Source organism: Prorops nasuta, unplaced genomic scaffold, assembly GCF_024137725.1.
Source record: "Prorops nasuta isolate Cenicafe-Biocafe unplaced genomic scaffold, Cenicafe_Pnas_1.2 PNAS00018, whole genome shotgun sequence".
In the NCBI taxonomy this organism is placed as follows: domain Eukaryota; kingdom Metazoa; phylum Arthropoda; class Insecta; order Hymenoptera; family Bethylidae; genus Prorops; species Prorops nasuta.
Window position 1 is genome coordinate 3,272,110 of NW_027116815.1, and position 20,512 is coordinate 3,292,621.

The following is a 20,512-nucleotide window of genomic DNA, read 5'->3' on the forward strand; positions in this document are numbered from 1 at the left end:
TGTCAAGGCGCACAGCCAGGTCTCATAAATCATGGAAAATCTAACGAGAGTTTGATTCGCATAAGATCGCCATTCATAGCGCGAGGCGAACGGAGTTTTTCGTCGGTGGGAAACATTTTATATCGTGCTTGAATTAGGTATGTTTCATAAATTTCGCTTTAGTCCATTTGGATGTGATAGGCTCGCGATGTGGAAAGCAAGAGGTGAAAATTATGATCCAAAAATGGAATACAATCGTCTAGTTCCCAGCCGAGGAATGTCGGTTGTCCGTATGCACGTGTGTAGTTATAACTGGATAGGTGTGCCCTGGCTGTCCAGAAACGCGTCGTTGCGGTTCTCGAGAAATTAGCGGCCTCAAGTGCAGGTGAAGTCATCCCGTTACTATTTCAACGCCTACGTCATGATCCAAGGCCGAATCATCGCTAGAGAAATACATTCGTTATTAATCTTCCATAAAATTAGGATTGATTATCCTCGCAAGGCTAAATCAACTGACGTATACTACAAATTTAATGTATTAATCTTTCAGAAAAATGCAATAAAAATATTTCAAATCCCGAATAGAAGTTTCAGTTAATTCTGCCTTTATTATGCTAAGCTAAACGAATTTTAATGATTTGGAAAGAGGAGTGAGAGGGGTAAAGGAGGAAAAAAACTGAGAGTAATAAAATTCCGGAAGGCCCAGATTATGAAATGTTAATTAACGAGCCAGAGGATGACAGTGGCAGGTCTTTGGAAGAAAAGGACATTCCACGAGATATATCACGGATATGCTAGGGAGACAAGAGCTGTATCAAGTCAGGATCGAAAACTGAATGCGAAATCTACGAAGGAAATTGCATGATGTAATAATTGTCCTGTGGGAGTGCCTAGAGTGGAGCAGAGCCCGCTACAATGACGAGTGTTGCACACTATGGGAACTATTGTTACAGATTATACAGTCTACTACTGTTCTCGGCCCAGCTCCCACGTAGCTTTCACTTGTCCCCGCGAATTTTGACGCCCATCCTCTCCTCCTCCTCCTCTTCTCTCCCTCCATTAGTCTATTTGTCACGAGAATCACACAACTAGTTCATTTCAACCCCTCCATACGATACTTTCACCCCTCTTTCTCTCTCTCTCTCTCTCTCTCTTCTCTTCCCTTATTTAACACTACATTTCTCCTTTATTTTTTTGTTTTTTAATAAATCTAACTGTTATAGACTTGGTCCTTATAAACACTATAACAATAAGATGAAAATGTGTACTTGTAAACTTATATAGGAAAAAAGTTATTTAAAAATAACAAAGCTTCCCACTGGATAGTATTAATATTATATATATATATATATATATATATATATGTGTGTAGCACTACACGTTCTTACTGTAAAGCCTTTGTGTTCGTATGCAGGAGACCTATATCATTACTGAGTTAGTAAAAATATAAAATTCCTAAAGAAAGTATAATTTGTAAAGATAAAAAGCAGCATCCGATACCGATCGTCAGTAATTGTCGAGAAACTGAATCATTTCAAATTGAAAAATGAGAGATGAAATTAATATAACCTTTGATAGTTTTCGTAAGAACCTCGCCTACTCCATTAAAATAAGAAAATAAAATCCTTCATTTGTCTTAGATTGCAAAACGATTAGATTTCCTCAGCAATAAGTTTCCTCCTCCAGTTGAACGAAGAAAATGGTACCGGTACAATTTAGCGTGGTACCTTAATGAATGTTTAGGGGTCACCAAGGTTGCACGTACTGACGGGGATTGTGGGGTGGGTGGTGGGTGGTGGTAGGCCATTGTGTCACTGTACGTATATAACGCCACTAGACCACCCCACGCGTTATTATGAACATTCACCGCTTCTGCGGTAAAATGGTTTCCAGTCTCAAGGTACTCGCAAGTCTCCCAGCGACTTACTTTCCTTAAGAACGTGCGGCTCTCCTAAAGTTTTGCGCGCAACTATTTTAGCTCTCCACGATTAATCAGGAGCCGTACGTAAACGTTTATTTTTCATATTGATCCGGTTCTATTCTTTTTCCGCTTCTCTTCCTCGTTCTTAACTTCTGTGATGATAGTGCAATTGTGAAGTGATAAACGTGTTACGTACCTTTCCTGAAATTCTCTCTTTCGAGGAAACAGTGAAATTACTTTAATGTCAAGATTCAGCCCTGTAATCAAGATAACAAAATTTTTCTTTGATGATTATTTGAAATTTTTCATTTTTCTTATCAAAATAAATATGTCGAGATGTTGAGTGTTTAGCTGATAAAATAATTTTTCGGAGAAAATTTAATTGGTGTTAAAACTGCAATTTTGAATTATTTTTCATTTCATTGATTACAAAGTGGATGAAATCTTTTTTTCAAGATGACGCCATGGTTAATGGCATTTATCTGCCTGGCGACTGCGGGCTGTTCGAACGTCACGGATCAGCAGACATCAGAGACACATCACGATCAGCAAGTAGCCATTCTTAAACAGATCAGAAAAGTGAACGAGGACGGTTCCTATACATACGGCTATGAGGCTGGCGATGGATCCTTCAAGGTATACACAATTTTAATTACGATCAATGCTGACTAACGCGTTACGTCAGACTCTCTTTGATAGATATAAATCATGGGAAATACTGATCTCTTTAACATATTCATTTATTCGACTCTCTCAATTGATTCAGTATAATTAACCAATCTGCAAAATTATTGAGAGAAAAAAAAATTAATCTGTTAATCAAATTGTGGGAAATGGTAAATGAAATTGAAAACTGATATTGGGCTGTAATTAGGTCGAGAGTCGCGACGTGCTAGGAAACATCAAGGGTACATTTGGTTTCGTGGACGCCGAGGGGGAGGTGAAAAGAGTATCTTACTCTTCGTCGAACGGGACAGGATTTAAAGCAACAACCGTGTCGCCATTGCAGGAACATATCTCGGTAGTGCAGAGTATTCCAAGGTTAAACCGCACCACGACCACAAAGAGACCAGCCATCGTTTATGCCAGTTCAACTGCGGAATCATCGACAAAGTCATCGGTGGTCCAGTCCATTCCGAGAACGAGAAAAATCACCACGACCAGCACAACTACCACAACGGAGGCTCCCAAGACCACAATCTTCTCCCACTACTTGCGAGGCTCGTCCAAAAGCAGACCGCGTTTCATCATCAACAGCCAGCAGCGTCCGATTATTCTCGAGAGCGAAAGGTCATCGGAGGACGAGGATTCCCAGATAAATCGACCGGTGACCGAGGACAAGCAGTACAGGAGACTCGTGTTCGCCAAGCGGCCGGTTGATCACGATCTGCGCCCAATCAGCGAAGACTTTGCCGAAAAGGACGACGATAAGATCACCACGGGCAATTCGTTGCGCAGACAACTTCAGGACGAGACTACCAAAGCCAACGTTCAAGTGGACAATTCCAACAACCATCATGGTGAAAACGACGAGCACTCTGATGTTTACGGGGGATCTTTGTCGACGTCGAGACCTTTGTTCACCACGTCCACCACCCCCAGAGTTCTTCCCCGCGTCTCCTCTCTGAGAGCAGAGAGGCCGAAGATGCTCTTCGTAAATCGAGACGTGGGTCCAGCGAGATTCGATAATTCCAAGTACGAAGGGCCTCGAGTCTACGAGAACGAACCGAAAGCAGTGGAGGAGGATAGACCGGTCCAGCAAATTCTCATCCGAGCACCAGCATCACCGCGAGATTTCGTTAGACCGGAAGGTGAACCGATTTACGTTAGACCTCAAGCTGATCAGTACGGAAGAGAGCTGCCGGATGGCAGGATTCTCGTACCTGCTCAAGCAAATTTGGATGAAGAGACGTCGTATCGAGCGATTCCAATTGGAAGACTCCTGCTCAGGCCTGTGGACCCCAGACGACCGATTTACACGAGCACGACAGATGCTAACGTTCATTACTTGACCGATAATCCTATGGCGCAACCGGAAATTGAACCACCGGTCGATCCAAACTACGTGAGACCGGTACCAAGACCTCTGCCTCCTCGTCCAATGATCTACGCCGAGCCTGAGCCCAGACCCAGGCCAATTTTGAGGCCACTGCCAGCTCCTGTTCCGCCTCATCCTGACGAAAGGGACTACCCGCAGAGCACACCCGAATATCCTTACAGAGTTGGCGCGATAGCTCTGCCTCCGGAGCCCCCGAATCCAATCGCACCACCTCTGAGTCGAAGGGATTTCCAACATTTACTCAGAAGACTCTTGGTCAGTCAGTATGGAGCTCGTGCACTGGCCTACCCTAAAACTTATCTCGAAGATGCTCTTTACGACCAACAGCCGTATCCCTCCTATCAGTCCTCGTATCAAGCACCAGCCCCGAGACAAGAATTGGCGTACGAACCAGGGATGCCAGGTCACTATGGCGAGAGGGTACCCCTCAGACGTCCCGTGTACTCAAGACTGATGAATCCGGTCTACCAGGTGACCAGGTATGACGATTATCCGGATGGAAGATACGCCAAGAGGGTGTACAGACAAAAATACTACGCTCATGAAGTTGCTGACGAAGGGGATGAAATTCTTCCACCACCGATCAGAGAGGCTCTGCTACTCAGAATGTTGCAACTCGCTATCAATTCTGAAAAAATTTCAATGGCACCAACCACTGTGGTTACAACGACTACTACACCTTCTTCCAGGTACCGAAAATCTGGTCCCATTAGAAGCGTCCAGATCATCACCGACCAAGAGGACGAAGATGGGGATAAAGACGATCTAGCGAAGAAAATGTAGGAATTCTTACATGAGATTTTCAGCTATCCTTAAACTAATGTTCTTTTTTTTATTTTTTTTATTATTTACATGTTTTTGTAATTTCGATCGGCTAGATGTTAAACTGTTGAGACTAAGCGAGCTTCCTGCCAACGCTTTGACCGTCAAACTTTCCTAATCGCTCTTTTCTTTTCCTTTTCTATTAATGAGACAGTCAAAGTGTTAATTGTATGTTCAGCAATGAATATTTCCTCGTGATACCTGGGAGGCTTCCAAAGATACCGGAGTGTCAATGTTACCAATCGCACCAAATATCAAATGTTTAGACGTTAAGACTCATATTCTAGTTTACGTAAATCTTTTTTCCTTCTTCTGCTCTTCCTTACACTTTTTCTTATTCTTTCTCTTCTTATACAGCTTGTATTGTAAATATGACTTTATATAAAACTAGCGTGATATACGTGTTAATAAAATGCGAAATGGCAGATAAGCGGGTGTGAGAATTCATTTCATAAGACCCTGGGAGTCGGCAGCTACCGAGAGAGAATAATAACTTGTCTGGCGTCTCAGTAATTAGCATCGAATTGCGACACTAACCGCTGTATAGACAAACGCGGATAAAATCAGTTTCCACGCGCTCTCGTTCTTTTCTCATTTTTTTTTTTTTTTTCGTTTTCTTAATTTTTGATTGTCATCGCCGCTTTGACCGAAAAAGCTGAAAACTATATACGAATCACATAATCACGTTGACGAAATATGGGATTCTTGTGAGAGTTAGCCTGGGGTAATCGTATTATGACGGAATAATATTAGTCTCTACGCCTACTCGTCTTATTATTTTTTGACTATAGTAATATTTTCATATCAGTTGGAAAAGTTAGAAACAAATTTCGTAGTCATACGTCGGTTCGGTTGACTGGTAGGTATTTCTGTGATATTCCAGCTGGAGGCGATTGTACGTTGAATTGATTGGACTCGGACACGCGATACCGCGGTCAGCGTCAAAAGTCAGATTTTCAGCCCGCGGAGAGGTAATTATATCGTTCACCGCTCGAACACTGATACTTCCGGTGGTGAATGCAAGCCCTATCCGTGATGAACTCGTTTTCGCGTCTTGTATCGTGAATTTGCTGGTGCATTGGCGTGCAATTATACGGACGGTATACTGTATTTTCTCTGTTGGAAAGTCGTCATTGTCCCAGCATGTGTGAAAGATGAAGAAATTGCTCGAAGGAAAACGCCAGTCCCTAATGAACGGTTATGAAACAAAGAGGCTTGAACCTTGTTACATCTGTTTCTCATTATGCGATTCTCCGGAGATAATTGTGAACTTCATTAGACTCTTTAGGCTAGATGGACAAGTTAGATATAGATTATAAAAAAAATTGTTAAACTTATTATTGCGGAACCAGCTACATATTATTGTACTTTTTGCTTCAAATGACAATACTTTTATTATTTACAAGATTGCATATATCGCTCCTTCTCCGCTCCTTATCATTGCTATATCATTTTAATTACCTCATTATTACCATCACGTCCTACTTGGGAGAACTTTCGATCGAGATAGCAGACATTTTTTCGGCACGCGCCTCCGTGTGTACAGAATCCTTTGCCCCGAACCGTGCGGAGTTTCGTCGGTATCTTCGTTCTGTTTCTGTGCTTCGTGAATGAAACTGATTCAGTTTGACGCAACGGAGACTTTGGAATGAATGGAGGCCGATCGTGGGACGTTTCTTAGGCTCTCCGTGTCTTCCTCCATGCTGTAGGGTGCGAAAGGCTCGGTTTGAACCGCAACGTCCTCGTAGTCGAGCTCCAGTGCGTCCTGCTCGTAGATGACGTCATGGCTTCTAGGTCTGGCTACGGAAGGAATCCAAGGTTGGGGAACCCCCTTGCCCAAAGCGAGAAATACCGCGGCTGTCGTCAGTAAGACCACGGATGCTACGCCGAAGACCAAACGCCAGGATCCGGCGATCTGAAATATTGAATAGTCGAAATACTTGGAATTCTTGGTGAAATAACGCTGAACCACGGTATTACTCACAGATCCATGAAGAGCTTGGGTAACGAAATAATTAGCGGCTAGCAAACCGGCCGCTCCGAGGGTGGAACACAAGGCGCAGGCTGCCGCAGCACACGCGGGTGATTCCGCAGGTGCGAGGTCCGCTATAGCCGCTAAAGCTCCCGCTGGAGCCGTTCCTGATACCAGCAACGCAGCGATTCCTAACCATGCGGCTCCCAGAGCCTGACATCCGGCGTATCCGGCAACGAACAGCAGAGCAGCAGGAATGAAATGAGCTACGAGAATCCACTTGGTATTATAATCATATATTCTAATAATAATTATAGGAAAATCTTCCTTTCGAAATTTTGATCGCCAACCGTTCTTACCTGTGTAAACCACTAATTTCCTGGCAGTGGTTGTCGAGACTATCTTAGATTCCCTCACGTGATCCACCAGAAGACCGCAAGTCAAAGCTGCCAGAAAGTGGCCTATGTGAGGTAAGGTGGTGAGTACGGAATCCTGAAGTCAAGAGAGGGGGCTAGAGGTTTTACAAAGAAAGGTATATATAGAAAAAAATCTGCATAAATTGCTACTCACATTGGCCGTGGAGAATCCATAGATGAGCTTGAGGTACTTGGTCATGCCAAGCGCGAGGGTTGCGTCGCCCCATTGGTTGCCCATGGTGGCCACCGCGGAAGCCCAGACGGGTACGGATCTAAGCAACTTTCCCCACGGTATCACGGCTGCCTGTTGTTATTACAACCTTATACTTAGTCCATGCAACGAAACCTGTCGTTTATGTTTCTATTCAGAGTACAACTCTGTGTTGTACCGCGGGAAGACATTCGAGTTCTTTACGAGCAAAGCTTGAATTTCTCGGGTAAGAAAACTAGAGCAATATTAAACTTTCTACATTCGGCTGTCTTACATTAGTGTCGTGCTGATAGGACTTGGGAGAGTCTTTGACGAAACGTCCGAAGGTGAAGTACCAGCAGAGGGCTAGAAGGACCAGTCCGTAGCACAAGGAGTCCCGTCCGTACATTCTCACTACGGCTGTTCCCAGCCAACCGGTTAAACAGTATCCCACGCTCACAGCTGTTGGACAAATTTTCAACTTGAAGTAGAGAAGTTATTAAACATTAGTAGAGCAATGAGAAAAATTAAAACGAGGATACAAACCTGCGTAACAGCTGAAATACCAGCTCCTATGGGTACTCTTAAACCAGGTCATAGCTAGCATGTGGGCAGCTGGCATGGTGGCTCCCTGGAATAAATTGGAAGGACGTTGACGTTTGATATATGAAAATATTATTTTATATAGAGATCGTTCTGCGATCCAAGGACGTGTCTTACGGTGCAGAGGCCTTGAAAGAGGCGAAGTGCCACGTGAGACGGGCCTCTCCAGGCAGCGGGGACCAACAGGGAAGCCAAACAGGCGCTAAGAACCGCTCGAGAAAAGACCATGGAGGGACCGGAACGACCCCACACCAAACATCCTCCAAGAATCGGACCTGCCACCTGACCCCATAGGAAAGCCTCTCGCATTATCGACTCGGTACGTTCTTCCGCCGGCAACTGATCGTAAAACATTATAATTTATTTCAGTAATATTGTTTTTGACGTTTATTTTCTTACACACACACACACACAATGTTGGTACGCTACCTCCAGGAGAATGACCTCAAAGTCCTCCGTTCGGTTTCGTCTGGTGATATTGACGAGCATATCGCAATGCCAAGAAGTGTCGATGATCGCATGATTGTCTTCCTGATTGGCGAGCAGAGCAACGGAGGAGCTGACCTCAACTGCGCCGCAAAGCGCGAATCCCACGGCCACCAGCGAAGCTACTATGTGCCTTGCTCGCACAGCGGCTACTCAAAAATTTGTTAATTTTTAATTTCAATCCTCCCGATCCTCGTTCAGACGCAGTATCTGCGCAGCATAGACACGCGCAAACATAGCATCGAAACATTTTTTTCTTAACAATAATGGTCTTATCGTAACGTCAAACAAGATCCAGAAACACTTGTTTGACTTTGATAAACCGAAACTCATGCGATACCCACCGGCTTCCCATACTTTGGCATCAGCATGATTTTAGAATAAGAGTAAATGATTTTTATTTTCGATGAATTTGCGTTGCAAATGCTGCAGTGAAATTTGAATTTTTATTTTGTAATTATTTGTCTCCGGGGGAGAGTCGGTGGGGATGTTGAAGAGGTCAGGAGGTTTGACGAGGATGGAGATAGATCGATGACTGGAGATATAGACAAACCTCGAACTTCCTTCGCAGCTTGTTTGATCTGAACACTTCCTCTTTTCACTAGCTGCACGCTACCTCTCTTGACAAAGTCTGCCATCTCACAAAACACGACAGCTACTCGAACGACAATGACATCCCTTTCTTATCTTCTCTCAGTTATTTGACTCGAACGTACTATCTCTCGACGAGGGAATACATTAAAGGTGACCTCGACTTTGCTTTGCTCGTGATGTAACGCAAATAGATACACGAGCCTATCACTTTTTCTATTTTTGATTTCCTATCTCAGTTATCTCCACATTTTTCTCCTTCCTTTACAACGCGAAAAAGAGTTGGATGATTTTCGCAATGAAGATGAAGAGGAAGCGAGCCGAAATTTTGGGAGGGAATCCGCCGAAGGGGGCGGGGGTGGAATTGGATAATTCGTTGCATTAACATAATTGCTTACCTTTCATCTCAAGCGCGGCATGTCTGAGTTGCACGCTGCCTCGTTTGAGACGACCGAGTGCCGCCATAGTCATCAAAACTGATAAAACGAAGTAGCACGCGCACAAAACTGAAATCCCAAAGGCATTTTCAGGATAGAGATATTATCAATGGATAGGAGCGAGCTCCAACAGTGCTTGAAGCACCGATCGTACTGGCCATTGGGACCACGAGTGAACCAACATCTCCGTTAACGAGACTTGATACAATAAGTACCTAAGCCGGGTCAGCCTTGAAGCTTGTTTCCTACCCTATTTCGTCCCACAATGTGTTTCACCGTCGAATTATATCGCGTCGATTTTAACCTCTCCTCTCTCTTTGTCCCTCGTTATTCTTCCGCTTCCACGCTCTATGCACTTTTTATCCTTCCTGATCTTTCTCAACGATCTATATAACTTTTTATAATGCGAATCCTACGTGCTCCAATAGCGTCACGAATCAGTACATTCACTGGACGATAAAACAAAAATATTCGTTGGTCTTTCACGTAATCCACTCTCCAACTGATTGTCCGAAAGTTTGGAAAGTTTTTCAAGCACCTCGATTCCGATATTAATTTCAGATAAAGCTTATACTATATACAATACTCTAAGATTTCGAGAAATGATTTGAAAATTTTCAGAATATAGATAAATGGTTTCCTCGGAGAGATATTTTATGCGAGATAAAATTAAAGGAAAGTTTTTGGTTTGTAAGGAGACGAGGGAGAAAAATAATTTTTGTAGTCAATTTGCTTGAGAATGAAATATGTTGATGAGATCGTCTGGTGATATCCTCGCTCCGAGCTCAAGTGGATGGTTCTCCATTAACGGTATGTTAGAGATCAGCATTGTGTGAAATACCTGTATGACGAATATTATCAACAATGGATAACACTTACAGGGCACTTCTTTATCCCCCATAGGTAAGTACAAAGCAACGAGAAGCAAACCGAATCACGGTAGATTGTATACTACGCAGGATACAGGAGAGCGAAGGAGAGAACGAAGGACCTTTTGGTAGACCCCAGCAGGTCGCGCGGCAGGTGGTCTTCCCCCTTTTCTCTCCTGCCACCTGCGTGCCTATTGGTCAGTTTACAGGCAGGTCAAACGGCAACACATCGGTTCGGTTAGCGTTTGTCACACTTATCCCAAGCATTCAGCACCCCGTCCTGCCAGTTTTTCGCATATTTTCCTCCCAGGACCACGAATCCATGCAAAACCCACGCAGGAAGCATCTATCGTTCTCAGGAATGTCACTTCCTGCTTTATCCTACAGTTTTCGGTGGAAGTTTAGTCAGAAAGTGTCAGTGTGCTACAGTCTCATCGAGTTATTTTGACAAGAACGCGCTTGATTCCGGAATCGCACGTTGGCAGTGCTTGAATGAAGAAGATCTGGGACTTGAAGGATAACGCACAAACCGAGGTAAGCGAGAGAGGTTCGTTCTTATTTACCGTGAGGTTAGGATCAAAAGGATTCTGCTGGATATTTTAGCAGCACGGGATAAATGGTACAGGAGAGGCAAGAGGATTTCGAGTCGGTTGGGCTATTCGCCTTGTGTCGAGGATGCAGCCCGGCAAATTTCACGCGCTCTCTCGTTTCTATCTCTTCCCCCGCCCCCCACTCTTCCCTCTTTTCGGCTATCTGTCTTCGTTTATCGTCTACGTTCCTACTTCCTCTGCTTCTTCCTTCGGCCCTTTCTGCTGGAATGCGATCCTTCAGCTCCTTAGCGTTCCCTTCCAATTCACGTGCAACAGGTCCCTTATTACTATATATCCCCTAGTCAGCTGATGGTATACTCCGAATAATTTCACTCGTATACGTTTATCATTATTATTATTATTATTTATTCCTCTTACAAACATAAAACAAAGCGAGTTGCACCGATACTTGGAAATTTACATAATTTAATTCATCGTGACACATTTTTAACAATCGTGTGCTCACCAGGCAAGAATTTGTTTATTCTTTTTTTTTTCATTTCCATGGAGACTCTCTTCCGTCATTCGTCGATGGTTGCAATTTTATTTTTTACTCCGTAAAATTTCTTGAAAGTTTCGCGTGACAATGAATATAAGAAAGAGTCTGGAGGATTTTTCTTTGAAGCGGTCCTTGTGGAATTCCTTCATTCAGGAGGGATGGAAGCAGCTTTCTTCTCGCTTATCCTCGAACACGTGAGAGTCTTCTTCCTGACCGAGACAATTTTTGTTCTCACTCGCTACAGTCCAAATGCTCGTTGCACTTTACCAGGCCATCCATTGTCAAACGCAAGACACGCTGTGTCCGGATGTATATGAGAAAAATATACCGTTGTAGAAGTAATTGTGCTCATTTATTTACCAGCACGTCTCGCGATACCACCGCGGAATAAATTAGAAGGACAAATTAGTATCCTTGCGAGCGAGAAAACCTTTTCGTCTGCAAATATAGATATTACAATAATAAGAAGCGTATGAAAACTCGTTGGTGGATCGCGCGAAGGTCGACGGTTTGTCGCTTGCACAAAAATTAACAGTTTTTCGCGCGCTCGAGCGCGTGTAAAACGAGTGGAAAGAAAAAATAATTCGGAATGAAAAACGAGAAGCACGGAATTAGATAAAAGTGAAACTAGATTTTCTCGAGCCGTGATGTTTACTTTGCAGAATGTATTCGAATGCCTTGCCCCTCTTATTACTTACATGGAAAGCAGCTGTTTCTATCGCGAAACGCTGAGCTTGAATTTATCAGGATTTCTCCAGGGATTTTTTCGGACAGTTTGCAATATGTTTAAAAAAACTCCACTCCACCGGCAGCGAGCACATCGATTATAAAAACCCTGCAAATTGGGTGCATTTAACGGAACGAGCAAGTATGTTAATTGGTATCAGATGTTAATTATCTTGCCAATTGAACACCATTTAAAAGTTCGCTGAACTAAATTGCGGCTAGAAACAACGAGGCTTTAAGCGTTTCCAACGTATGTCACTGGAGAGGGAAAACGGAAATTTAATTCCTTTTTTGCGTCGATCGAAGGGAAAAAAGACGATGGGGAAAAGTAGAAAAGGCGCGGACAACGGAATGGTATAGAAAATTGGCTTGTTTATAAATGAGAATCCATTTGTCAGTCTCGTCGTTCGCGTTATCGTTACGTTAATTATCAGCGGTGTTTTGCGGTGGAAATGTCTCGCAGCTGACATTAAAAGGAGCGATTTACGTTGCGGATAGGAGAGGCAACCGTTAATGCAAATTGCAAGTCTAGCGGTTCGGTTAGAGATGCGCGCGTTATTATTACCGCGACCTTACATACTTTGTCATTGAATTTTGCAAACTAATGCCAGATGCCGATGGAAAAAAGGAACGAGGCTAAGCGAAGAAGTAGGTACCCACCACCAGTCTCTCTTTCTCTCTCCCCGGCTGGATCGAGATGAAGAAAAACATTCAATTATAAACAGCTATACTGGAATTTTTCCGTTTCCACTTGAAACAACAATTTTTCTCGACGCTCGGAGAAGTAGCTCGTTTCAAGTAGATTTTACGAGGTACGTGTTAAGCGCGATTGAGAAATACCATATAATTCGAACTGGAGTCGTGGAAGTTTTTCAAGGCCACTTGGATCTCTCGCCGCAGGACTCCTCGTCCTCGGCGGTCAAAGGGCAAAACTCCTCCGCAGAAACTCTCTCCAGGTCAGCGAGGTCCACTTTCGACCTGTAAGGCAAATCACTGACCAGAACCCCGTCGAAAGCCTCACCCTCGTCCTCGAACTCCCAAAAATCATCGCTCTCTCTGCGACCGAGGGATCTCCTGACCGATACAAAATCATGCTCCTTCAGCAGACCCGCATTATTCTTCTTCGACTTATCCTGATTTTTTTTCTTCAGCCTTATTCTCCTCTCCTCTCCCTTCTCGAAAATTGCTCCACCGTTCCCCATTCCGTCATCCCCAATGCTGTCCCGAGGCAACGTCGTTCCAGAATGCGAGCCTGCATTTCCGTCTTTGGCGACCTCGCTTTTTCGCTTTTGGTGATCGACGGATTCCCGAGTTTCTTCATCGAGATTGTTTGCATTCTCGACACAGATTTCTAGAGAGTCCATTTTATCAGCTGAATTCTCCCTTCCTCCTCTCGCGATCCGGCCGAGGCTCGCTTTACCGACCGAAGACTCCCCCTCGACTTCCGGTGCTGCTGATGATGATTCACCAACCGCAGCGCCGTTGATAACTCCACTCTCTTCCTTACTGACGTTCTCCCTCCCCACCTCCAGCTTCATCGCCGGGTTCCTCTGGTACTCGTCCTCCAGGTAACGCTGAAATTGATCCTTGAAGTAATCATCGATCATCCTCCACACGCTCGTGCTGTACCAGAACAAAATGCTGATGAGGAAAAACCCCCGGAATATTACACTGAGCATATTTCACAGCCTTGTTTCCTTTCCCGTATCCAAGCCAACGAATAATCCGATACACGAGTGCACACGGATTTGGTCAAAGTTCGAGAGCGCGTACGGAACTCTTTTCCAAGTGTGTGTGTCGAGTGGAGTTGCTGCGATAACCGAATGGGCCGTCCTTTGTAAACGTCACGTTCCTCCCGTGGCAATACTGAAGCAAATAGTTGTACGGAAATTCCCTCGTACATTCGAGCTGACCAAGATATTTCGCGGCCCCTGTTGAATTTGCCAGCTATTTCTCACGCTCCACGATCCTTCCAAATAGCAGCGCATGCATCAGGCCATAACTCCTACCGCGCGCGCGAGGCCTACCCTTCTCTTTTCACAATTTCTCTCGGCTCGTTCACCGAGAATTTCACTATTCCGGAGATCTCCTAGGACTCTTAATTCTCCTCGGCTTCATTGATCGTTATCACCGAGGAAGAATTGTTTGACGATGGCAAAGGTACCTTGCATATTGGGCCATGCCATTGTCACGAACACTAGGATGGAATTGGCTATGACAAAGAGCCTCATCATTTCTACGCCATCCCTCGACCGCAACCACTCGCCGAAACCCTGATTGTGAAGGTCGTCGTCGATCGGTACAGTTTCTGCTTTATTGTCGGCTTCCTGCGCTTGCTTCCCGCTCCCAGATTTGCGTGCCTTTGTACTCTTGGTGGTCTCGCCGCTATCACCTTTCCTCTTCATCCTTACATCGATGCCATCTCTCTGTGAAAATTCAATCGATCGATTACACTCGAGCCATGGTATGTATATATATATATATAGCAATAGACGACGAATGACTACAGGAGAAATTAATTCACGAGCGGAACATTGCTCGAATTCGATGCTGCAGCGCGCGACCCGATTGATCGGGCCAGTTGCGCGCGTTTGGCGATAGGATTAAATCAGATTTCATTAATTAATCAATGGAATTTAACGGCTGAGAACGTCCTATATTGAATCAGAGGTAGCACGCGTGCCACTAATTGGTACGGGAATATCAGTTGCGAGCGTGATAAAACGAGGTGGGCGAATCTACGCCAACGAGAGAATTGCTGAAAAGCTAAACGCTATCAGCAAAGGACAGCTCAGCAACGCTTCTACTGGACAATGCCATGTCCATCCGGCTCCTGCAATTCCGCGCCTACGTCACTGCAAATTTTCCTAACAAATTGGTCACTTTCATCTATTTTACCGATCGAACTGGACAAATTTCTGTTCATTGATATTTTTAATTTTAATATAGGAATAACTTTATTCGAACCTGAATATATACATCAGGGTGGACCATTTTAATATGTAATTTCGATATCCTCCGAGGAAATAGTAAAATGGAAAAACAACCGTCGAACGAATGTTGTTTCACTTTTAGGGGATTTGAGGTGGTTCGATTAGTTTTATCTTGGGAGGTCATTTAAAGGTTCAACCAAGATGATCTTGAATTTCTTACACGAAACCTCCATTTTTCAGTACGGTATTGCAGTTTATTTCGAGAGCTTTCAAAAAACGCTTTTGAATATGTCATTTTTATCCATCCGTTTATGAGGTATTTCGATTGGAAATTACAAGTAGATGAGCGATAAGCGTATGTATGCGTAGCGATCATACACACTGCTTCAATCAAACTCACACCTATGTACGATTTCCAATCGAAATATTTCGTAAACGAGTGGAATGATATGAAAAAATGAAAAGAGAATTTTCGAAAGCTTTGAAAATCACCACGTGCTATAAACGAATGATAGTTGCATTAAAATGCTTGGAGATAACCTTCGTTTGACCTTCGGTTGACCTTTCAAGATCAAACTAATAGAGCTCGTCCCATGTCTCCCCGAAATACAGCCAACTTTTGTTTGACCTTTCGTCCCCACCTTGGCTATCCCGAAAGATAATCGTGGTTATATATTAAAATGGTCCACTCGATATACACGACCAAGAGCAACCACAGGCCTATGCACGTATTATGTATTAGGTATATATATATGTAGAATAGCAGAAAACGAGCGGAAGCGAGACGCGAGAATCCTCTGGAGCGAGCTTACGTTGCATAAACAGTGAAATATGCGCCAACTTCGTGTTCCCTATTAAGCCAAATGGACGGAAGTTTGTCCGTGTTAAAAAACTTAGCCTTAAAGCGGCTATTTATCCTTATTGCCGATGGCGCTTATGAAAATCGAGTTACGAAATTTATTAATCTTCCATCTTCTCGAGACGAGGCTCCGATAGCCTTATATCCCTATAGCTTTCCGATCTCCGCTTATTTTCTTTTTCTCTTCTTTTATCGTTGTTCTCGACTCACCTCGACTTACTTAGTTGCCACTGCTGTTTCTCGCTGATCACCAAGCAGCACCAGTTTTAACGATTATAGCGAGCTGAAAACTTTGGGCGAATCCGTTCACCCTACTGCGGAGGAACTTGTGTGTGTAAGATCGCAAAAATTCCAACTAGCTTTTTGCACTACTGGATGAGCCCGATGTGCCAAGTTACATCCGCTGGCTTAGAATGTCCGTCTTGGTGTGCTCGGACTTCTCGCGGAATTTCTGAGGCTTCCGAAACGTAAGCTCATTACGATACCCCGCAAAGCCTGCAGCGAAAATAGGTGACACTTCCGGAGACGCGTGGACACCAAGCACCATTTTGTCCGTCCAACGTACCATGAGAAATGGCACGTTTTATGCTTCTATCTTTATACTTTCCTCCCTTTTTTTCAAATCCGACAGCCGAAGCTTTTCCAGGCAGGGGCATTAATCAGCCTCGGCTGTCGAACGCAGCTCCCCCACGCGTCTATCCTATAGCCACCTCGCATCTTTATCGTCGGAAACAAAACCATGAATTTTATTTACAGCTGTTGCCCCGTCTCCGCTTTACCCACGCGTTCCACCAGGCTTAACGAGCCATTCTCGATAAATTATAAATTATATAACTTATAAAACTAACCGGTAACCCGCGAATCTTTTCATCGATAAAATTGTAGCATTGCTTTCACATATTTCCATCCAATAAATGTTCCTTCCGTGCAGGCTGAGCTCCAGCTGCAGAGCCTGTAAAGTTATGCGAAGAAGAAAAATTGGACCGAAAGGACTTTGTCGATTAATGCCCCGGGGGGTTTGCTTATTCTTGGCTTCGAGATTGACTCGTAATGCCGTTAGGTTGTTCCTTCTCCTACTCCTCCTCTTCCTACTTTAAAACCCCTTCCTCAGCTTCGGTTGATGATGCTAAAGGACCTTCGATAGAATGTAGCTATTTCGTGTTTCGTAATATATATATATATATATATATATATATATATTCCTCTGGAAAAAAACTGATTAATATTTTTCACTGATTTATAGCGCAAACGTTTTCTTTTGGCTTCGAAACGATATTGAAGAATAAAACGCATCTGTGGCACGTCGGGATGGAAATTCATTAGGAGTCTCGTCTGTGATTCTCGGCAGCTGTAATATTCGCCAGGGTCGTCTCATTAGTCTGTATAGAGCGAGAATCAAAGTAAGCTCGAGATTTCCGTTGACAAATAATTTGCTAGTTTAGCTACGATCCGTCGACGTTACGAAATTCTCAGTGCAAGAATCAAATTGCCAATGACCAGGTCTGTTTACCATTAAGGAATTTAGGCATTTACATGCCGGCCTTTGCGTATATATTCACGTATGTACATATACGTATAGATATACGTCGACGCCCCTGGTAAGCGTTGGTTTATTACGTGCACGTATAAACCTCTATTCATGCATGTACATACAGTAGATTACGTGCAAAGCATGAAAGCAGCTTCGGACGCTCCACACTCGGTCTCCTCGTTCAATTTTACTCCGATATTAATATCGACTTTGCCTAACAAATTTATACTTTTACGTTCCTCGCAAACTTTAGAAATAGCCACCGCTATGAAGAAAAGCATCTCGTGGCAGCCAAAAATGCCTTGCGCTCCTCCTTTCAGAACACTATATACCTATAGACTTCGAGAAATGCAAAGCTTGCAGTGTACCAGAAATAGCCTCGAAGAAATGCTCTTTTTTCCAATTCCTCTCTCAATATTGGTAAAACCGGATCATCCATTGAAGAAATCGGTCTCACAGTTATTGCTTTACGAAAGAATTTAATTATATAACGATTATATATATAGCTTTAGACTCTTACACGTGTACAGTTGGATGAAAATGTGACTTATAATTAAGGGGATGTACAATATATTATATTATATTGGGAAGTTTGCGATTAAAATGTACAAAGAGATTGTCGAGATTTGTACATCAATAGGAATAAAAATATCTGCAACTGACGAGTTCGATTCATATTTTTGTGGGAGGAAAATTCTTTCTCCTAAGGCTAGCATTGTCTTGTCAGTGAGCTGCCACTAGCAGATTCAGGACTGCTCTGCTGTTGGGTGATAAGCGTAGGCGAAGCTGGCTCGAAGAAGATCCCAGACTGTATGGACCATCGCAAACCACCACCGCACTGCCCGGACCGTTTATCGCACGGATGTAATGGATTAATCCTGCGAATCATAGTAATAATTATATTCAGCTTTATCCGGAATGCTTCGTACAATTAAAAGAGAAATATTAATGTTGCGTTAATACATAAATGAGGAAGACTAAACGGTACCATTTTTTACGTTGAGCGCGACGGATGAGCTCTGGACGAAATTGGTCGGGTTGACGACTTCCATGACACGCGAAAACACTGTTTCATCGGCGTGACGTTGACCAATGACAAGGTCCCCTATAAATCCATTTCTCTCCTCGCTGTAAATTCTCGTCTGTAAAAAGGAAAGATTGCCAGTATCAACGAAGAACGGGCTCGATATAAATTGAGAATGAACGAGAGAGCCATACAGTACACACATCCTGGTATTAGAGTATATATATATATATATATATATAGAAAATTTATAGATGAAGAAAACTGGGAGAGCAGAAATGTAGGGTGGGAATAGAGGTAGGTTAAAATTGAAAATGGGAAAAGAGGATTGTTTGCGATTTTACTCACCTGTGCTTTAGGGACGATATCTGATTCTGTAAGATCCAGCACTTGTTCCTTGGCAATTGATAAATCAAGTGCGAGGCAACCGGAGAATAAAAGGCCCGTGGCCAGGAATAACAGGAGAATCTGTCGAGACATGGCGAACTGTAATCTTACCTTTCGAGTTAGCCTCTTATATACGGCAAGCCGGCCTCTAAACTGTCCTCTGCCACACTCGGAGTGGGGATCCTTGGATTCCTGCTGAACATCTTCGGGAAATATATTGAGGAAAAAAATTTTATTCCCTTATAATTTCCCATGGTGTCCAGTGGACTCGGAAACCTACGTATTTCTCCATTTTTTCTGGAATTCTTAGCTTTTTCCCTCGAATGCAGCGCGTTGTAATATAGCGATTGACCCGATCATTGTATACGTAATCCTAAGCAGTAAATCATGCGTCTAACATTTCAATTCAACGTTCGGCTCGAGCGCTCGAGTATAACCGTGACACATTTGCAGGAAAGTACCTAAGTGGAATATCAAGAAGGAATGCCAAAATTCAATACCCAAGCAGAATACTTAAAGAGCGAGGGTCTTTTAAAGGGAGCGCCGGGAGTTGTTCCTCGGTAACAAGAAACACGGGAGGTTATAACAAGAATATATATACTTTGATGCGGAGACGGAGGAGGAAGGGGGGGGGGACTGTCTCGAAAGGAGGCAAAATCTAAACAGGTAGCTCTTAAACGCCGGAGATTAAAACAAGCTCGTAGAGCGTCAACAAAATGAGAAACGCGAAAATAGTACCACGAACATTCTTCTGCCGGTAGGTCCTTAATCAGCAGTCTGGCGTTCGACTAATTAGCTCAACTTTAACACGGCTTCTTCGACCTTTCCCTATATAATTCCCCGATCATGCCCTGCACCTATCCTTCCTTCACGATCAGCCGTGAACCTTATCCATTCTTCTCGCATCACAAATCTCTCCCTGGCCGATAAATTTCATTCCCCAAACTGCTTCACCGCCACTCCTCCCCCCTCCTCCCCTCCACTTCTCTCTCGGTCCACTTGGTAAATCACCTCTCCTAAATTCCCATGGAAAATTATTAAAGCGCATTCTTCCGACCCGGCAGAGATTATCCAATGGAGGAGTCAGGGGAAAAATATCGTACAGTTGAGCACCGGTGTAAAGGAACTGCAATGGAAGGATGCGAGAGGCTTTGTATGGGAAAATGTACGAGGAAAAAATTGGAAATGCAATCGAGGTCGATAAGGCAGAATCGATCGGAGGTTTGCGGCCAAATGGGAAGATGCAGTGCAGGCAATCGGGCGAGTGCTGGAGTGTTGCGACGCGAGGGGAATGGAGAAACTGTGGAGAGGATATCGTAGAGGTGCAAGGACGCAGCAAAGGTGGAAATGGAGGTTGTTGGGTGAAGAAAAAGGATGGTTTGAAGCGGGGTAAGGAGAGAGGGATGAAGGGATGGAAATGGAACGGGGAAGGGGCTCGGTATACGGTATTTGTTGGTGTGTGAGTCGCGATCACTAACGGGAAGCGGGGGCGCAACAGTTGCGTGGGTGGATGCGCGTTTGATGAGGAATTCTCGTGGATGGAAGGGGCAAGGTGATGGAGGTTGGTAGGGGATGGACCCCGGCAAAACGCAACGCTCAGTTCTCAAGCAGCGCCGGC

General features: G+C 43.9%; 5 protein-coding genes across 7 annotated transcripts; 1 reads left to right on the forward strand and 4 right to left on the reverse strand.

Annotated features, from left to right (window-relative positions):
* The first annotated feature begins 1,834 nt into the window (after positions 1-1,834).
* Positions 1,835-4,753, forward strand: LOC136779863 (uncharacterized). The gene is made up of 3 exons (XM_066737762.1): positions 1,835-1,879; positions 2,357-2,536; positions 2,910-4,753. The coding sequence occupies exons 1-3, from the start codon at positions 1,835-1,837 to the stop codon at positions 4,740-4,742; spliced, it is 2,058 nt and encodes a 685-aa protein (XP_066593859.1). The 3' UTR covers positions 4,743-4,753.
* Positions 4,754-4,777: 24 nt separating this feature from the next.
* On the reverse strand, positions 4,778-9,628 carry LOC136779864 (sialin-like). 2 transcript variants are annotated; one of them, XM_066737764.1, is made up of 9 exons: positions 9,438-9,628; positions 8,392-8,597; positions 8,080-8,301; positions 7,906-7,990; positions 7,655-7,821; positions 7,324-7,473; positions 7,113-7,245; positions 6,766-7,019; positions 4,778-6,696 (listed from the first exon to the last, which is right to left on the reverse strand). In XM_066737764.1, the coding sequence occupies exons 1-9, from the start codon at positions 9,508-9,510 to the stop codon at positions 6,403-6,405; spliced, it is 1,584 nt and encodes a 527-aa protein (XP_066593861.1). In that variant the 5' UTR covers positions 9,511-9,628; the 3' UTR covers positions 4,778-6,402. The 2 variants fall into 2 exon arrangements, with proteins under 2 accessions (XP_066593861.1, XP_066593860.1); XM_066737763.1 differs by lacking the exon at positions 9,438-9,628 and adding an exon at positions 9,002-9,116.
* A 1,659-nt stretch (positions 9,629-11,287) lies between these two features.
* On the reverse strand, positions 11,288-13,852 carry Xport-B (exit protein of rhodopsin and TRP B). Its single transcript, XM_066737811.1, has one exon. It carries the CDS (start codon positions 13,837-13,839, stop codon positions 13,033-13,035), a length of 807 nt encoding a protein of 268 aa, XP_066593908.1. The 5' UTR covers positions 13,840-13,852; the 3' UTR covers positions 11,288-13,032.
* A 416-nt stretch (positions 13,853-14,268) lies between these two features.
* On the reverse strand, positions 14,269-16,358 carry Xport-A (exit protein of rhodopsin and TRP A). Of its 2 annotated transcripts, none has more exons than XM_066737813.1 (2): positions 16,173-16,358; positions 14,269-14,586 (listed from the first exon to the last, which is right to left on the reverse strand). In XM_066737813.1, exon 2 carries the CDS (start codon positions 14,563-14,565, stop codon positions 14,275-14,277), a length of 291 nt encoding a protein of 96 aa, XP_066593910.1. In that variant the 5' UTR covers positions 14,566-14,586; positions 16,173-16,358; the 3' UTR covers positions 14,269-14,274. The 2 variants fall into 2 exon arrangements, with proteins under 2 accessions (XP_066593910.1, XP_066593909.1); XM_066737812.1 differs by having other exon boundaries at positions 16,163-16,358.
* Positions 16,359-18,206: 1,848 nt separating this feature from the next.
* On the reverse strand, positions 18,207-19,942 carry LOC136780297 (uncharacterized). Its single transcript, XM_066738581.1, has 6 exons — positions 19,781-19,942; positions 19,640-19,682; positions 19,293-19,355; positions 18,856-19,097; positions 18,472-18,625; positions 18,207-18,361 (listed from the first exon to the last, which is right to left on the reverse strand). Exons 1-6 carry the CDS (start codon positions 19,940-19,942, stop codon positions 18,207-18,209), a joined length of 819 nt encoding a protein of 272 aa, XP_066594678.1.
* Between the last annotated feature and the right edge of the window lie 570 nt (positions 19,943-20,512).

Coding starts and splice junctions, on each gene's coding strand:
- LOC136780297 (XM_066738581.1), bottom strand. CDS start 19,942: ATGCGCTTTAATAATTTTCCATGGGAATTTAGGAGAGGTGATTTACCA. Junction 19,098..19,292: donor GCCGAACGTTGAATTGAAAT/GTTAGACGCATG, acceptor TATTTCCCGAAG/ATGTTCAGCAGGAATCCAAG. Junction 18,626..18,855: donor ATATCGTCCCTAAAGCACAG/GTGAGTAAAATC, acceptor TCCTTTTTACAG/ACGAGAATTTACAGCGAGGA.
- Xport-B (XM_066737811.1), bottom strand. CDS start 13,839: ATGCTCAGTGTAATATTCCGGGGGTTTTTCCTCATCAGCATTTTGTTC.
- LOC136779864 (XM_066737763.1), bottom strand. CDS start 9,086: ATGGCAGACTTTGTCAAGAGAGGTAGCGTGCAGCTAGTGAAAAGAGGA. Junction 8,302..8,391: donor TTGAGGTCATTCTCCTGGAG/GTAGCGTACCAA, acceptor TTTTACGATCAG/TTGCCGGCGGAAGAACGTAC. Junction 7,246..7,323: donor ATGGATTCTCCACGGCCAAT/GTGAGTAGCAAT, acceptor TCTTGACTTCAG/GATTCCGTACTCACCACCTT.
- LOC136779863 (XM_066737762.1), top strand. CDS start 1,835: ATGAACATTCACCGCTTCTGCGGTAAAATGGTTTCCAGTCTCAAG. Junction 1,880..2,356: donor AAATGGTTTCCAGTCTCAAG/GTACTCGCAAGT, acceptor CTTTTTTTCAAG/ATGACGCCATGGTTAATGGC. Junction 2,537..2,909: donor CTGGCGATGGATCCTTCAAG/GTATACACAATT, acceptor TCGCCATTGCAG/GAACATATCTCGGTAGTGCA.
- Xport-A (XM_066737813.1), bottom strand. CDS start 14,565: ATGAAGAGGAAAGGTGATAGCGGCGAGACCACCAAGAGTACAAAGGCA.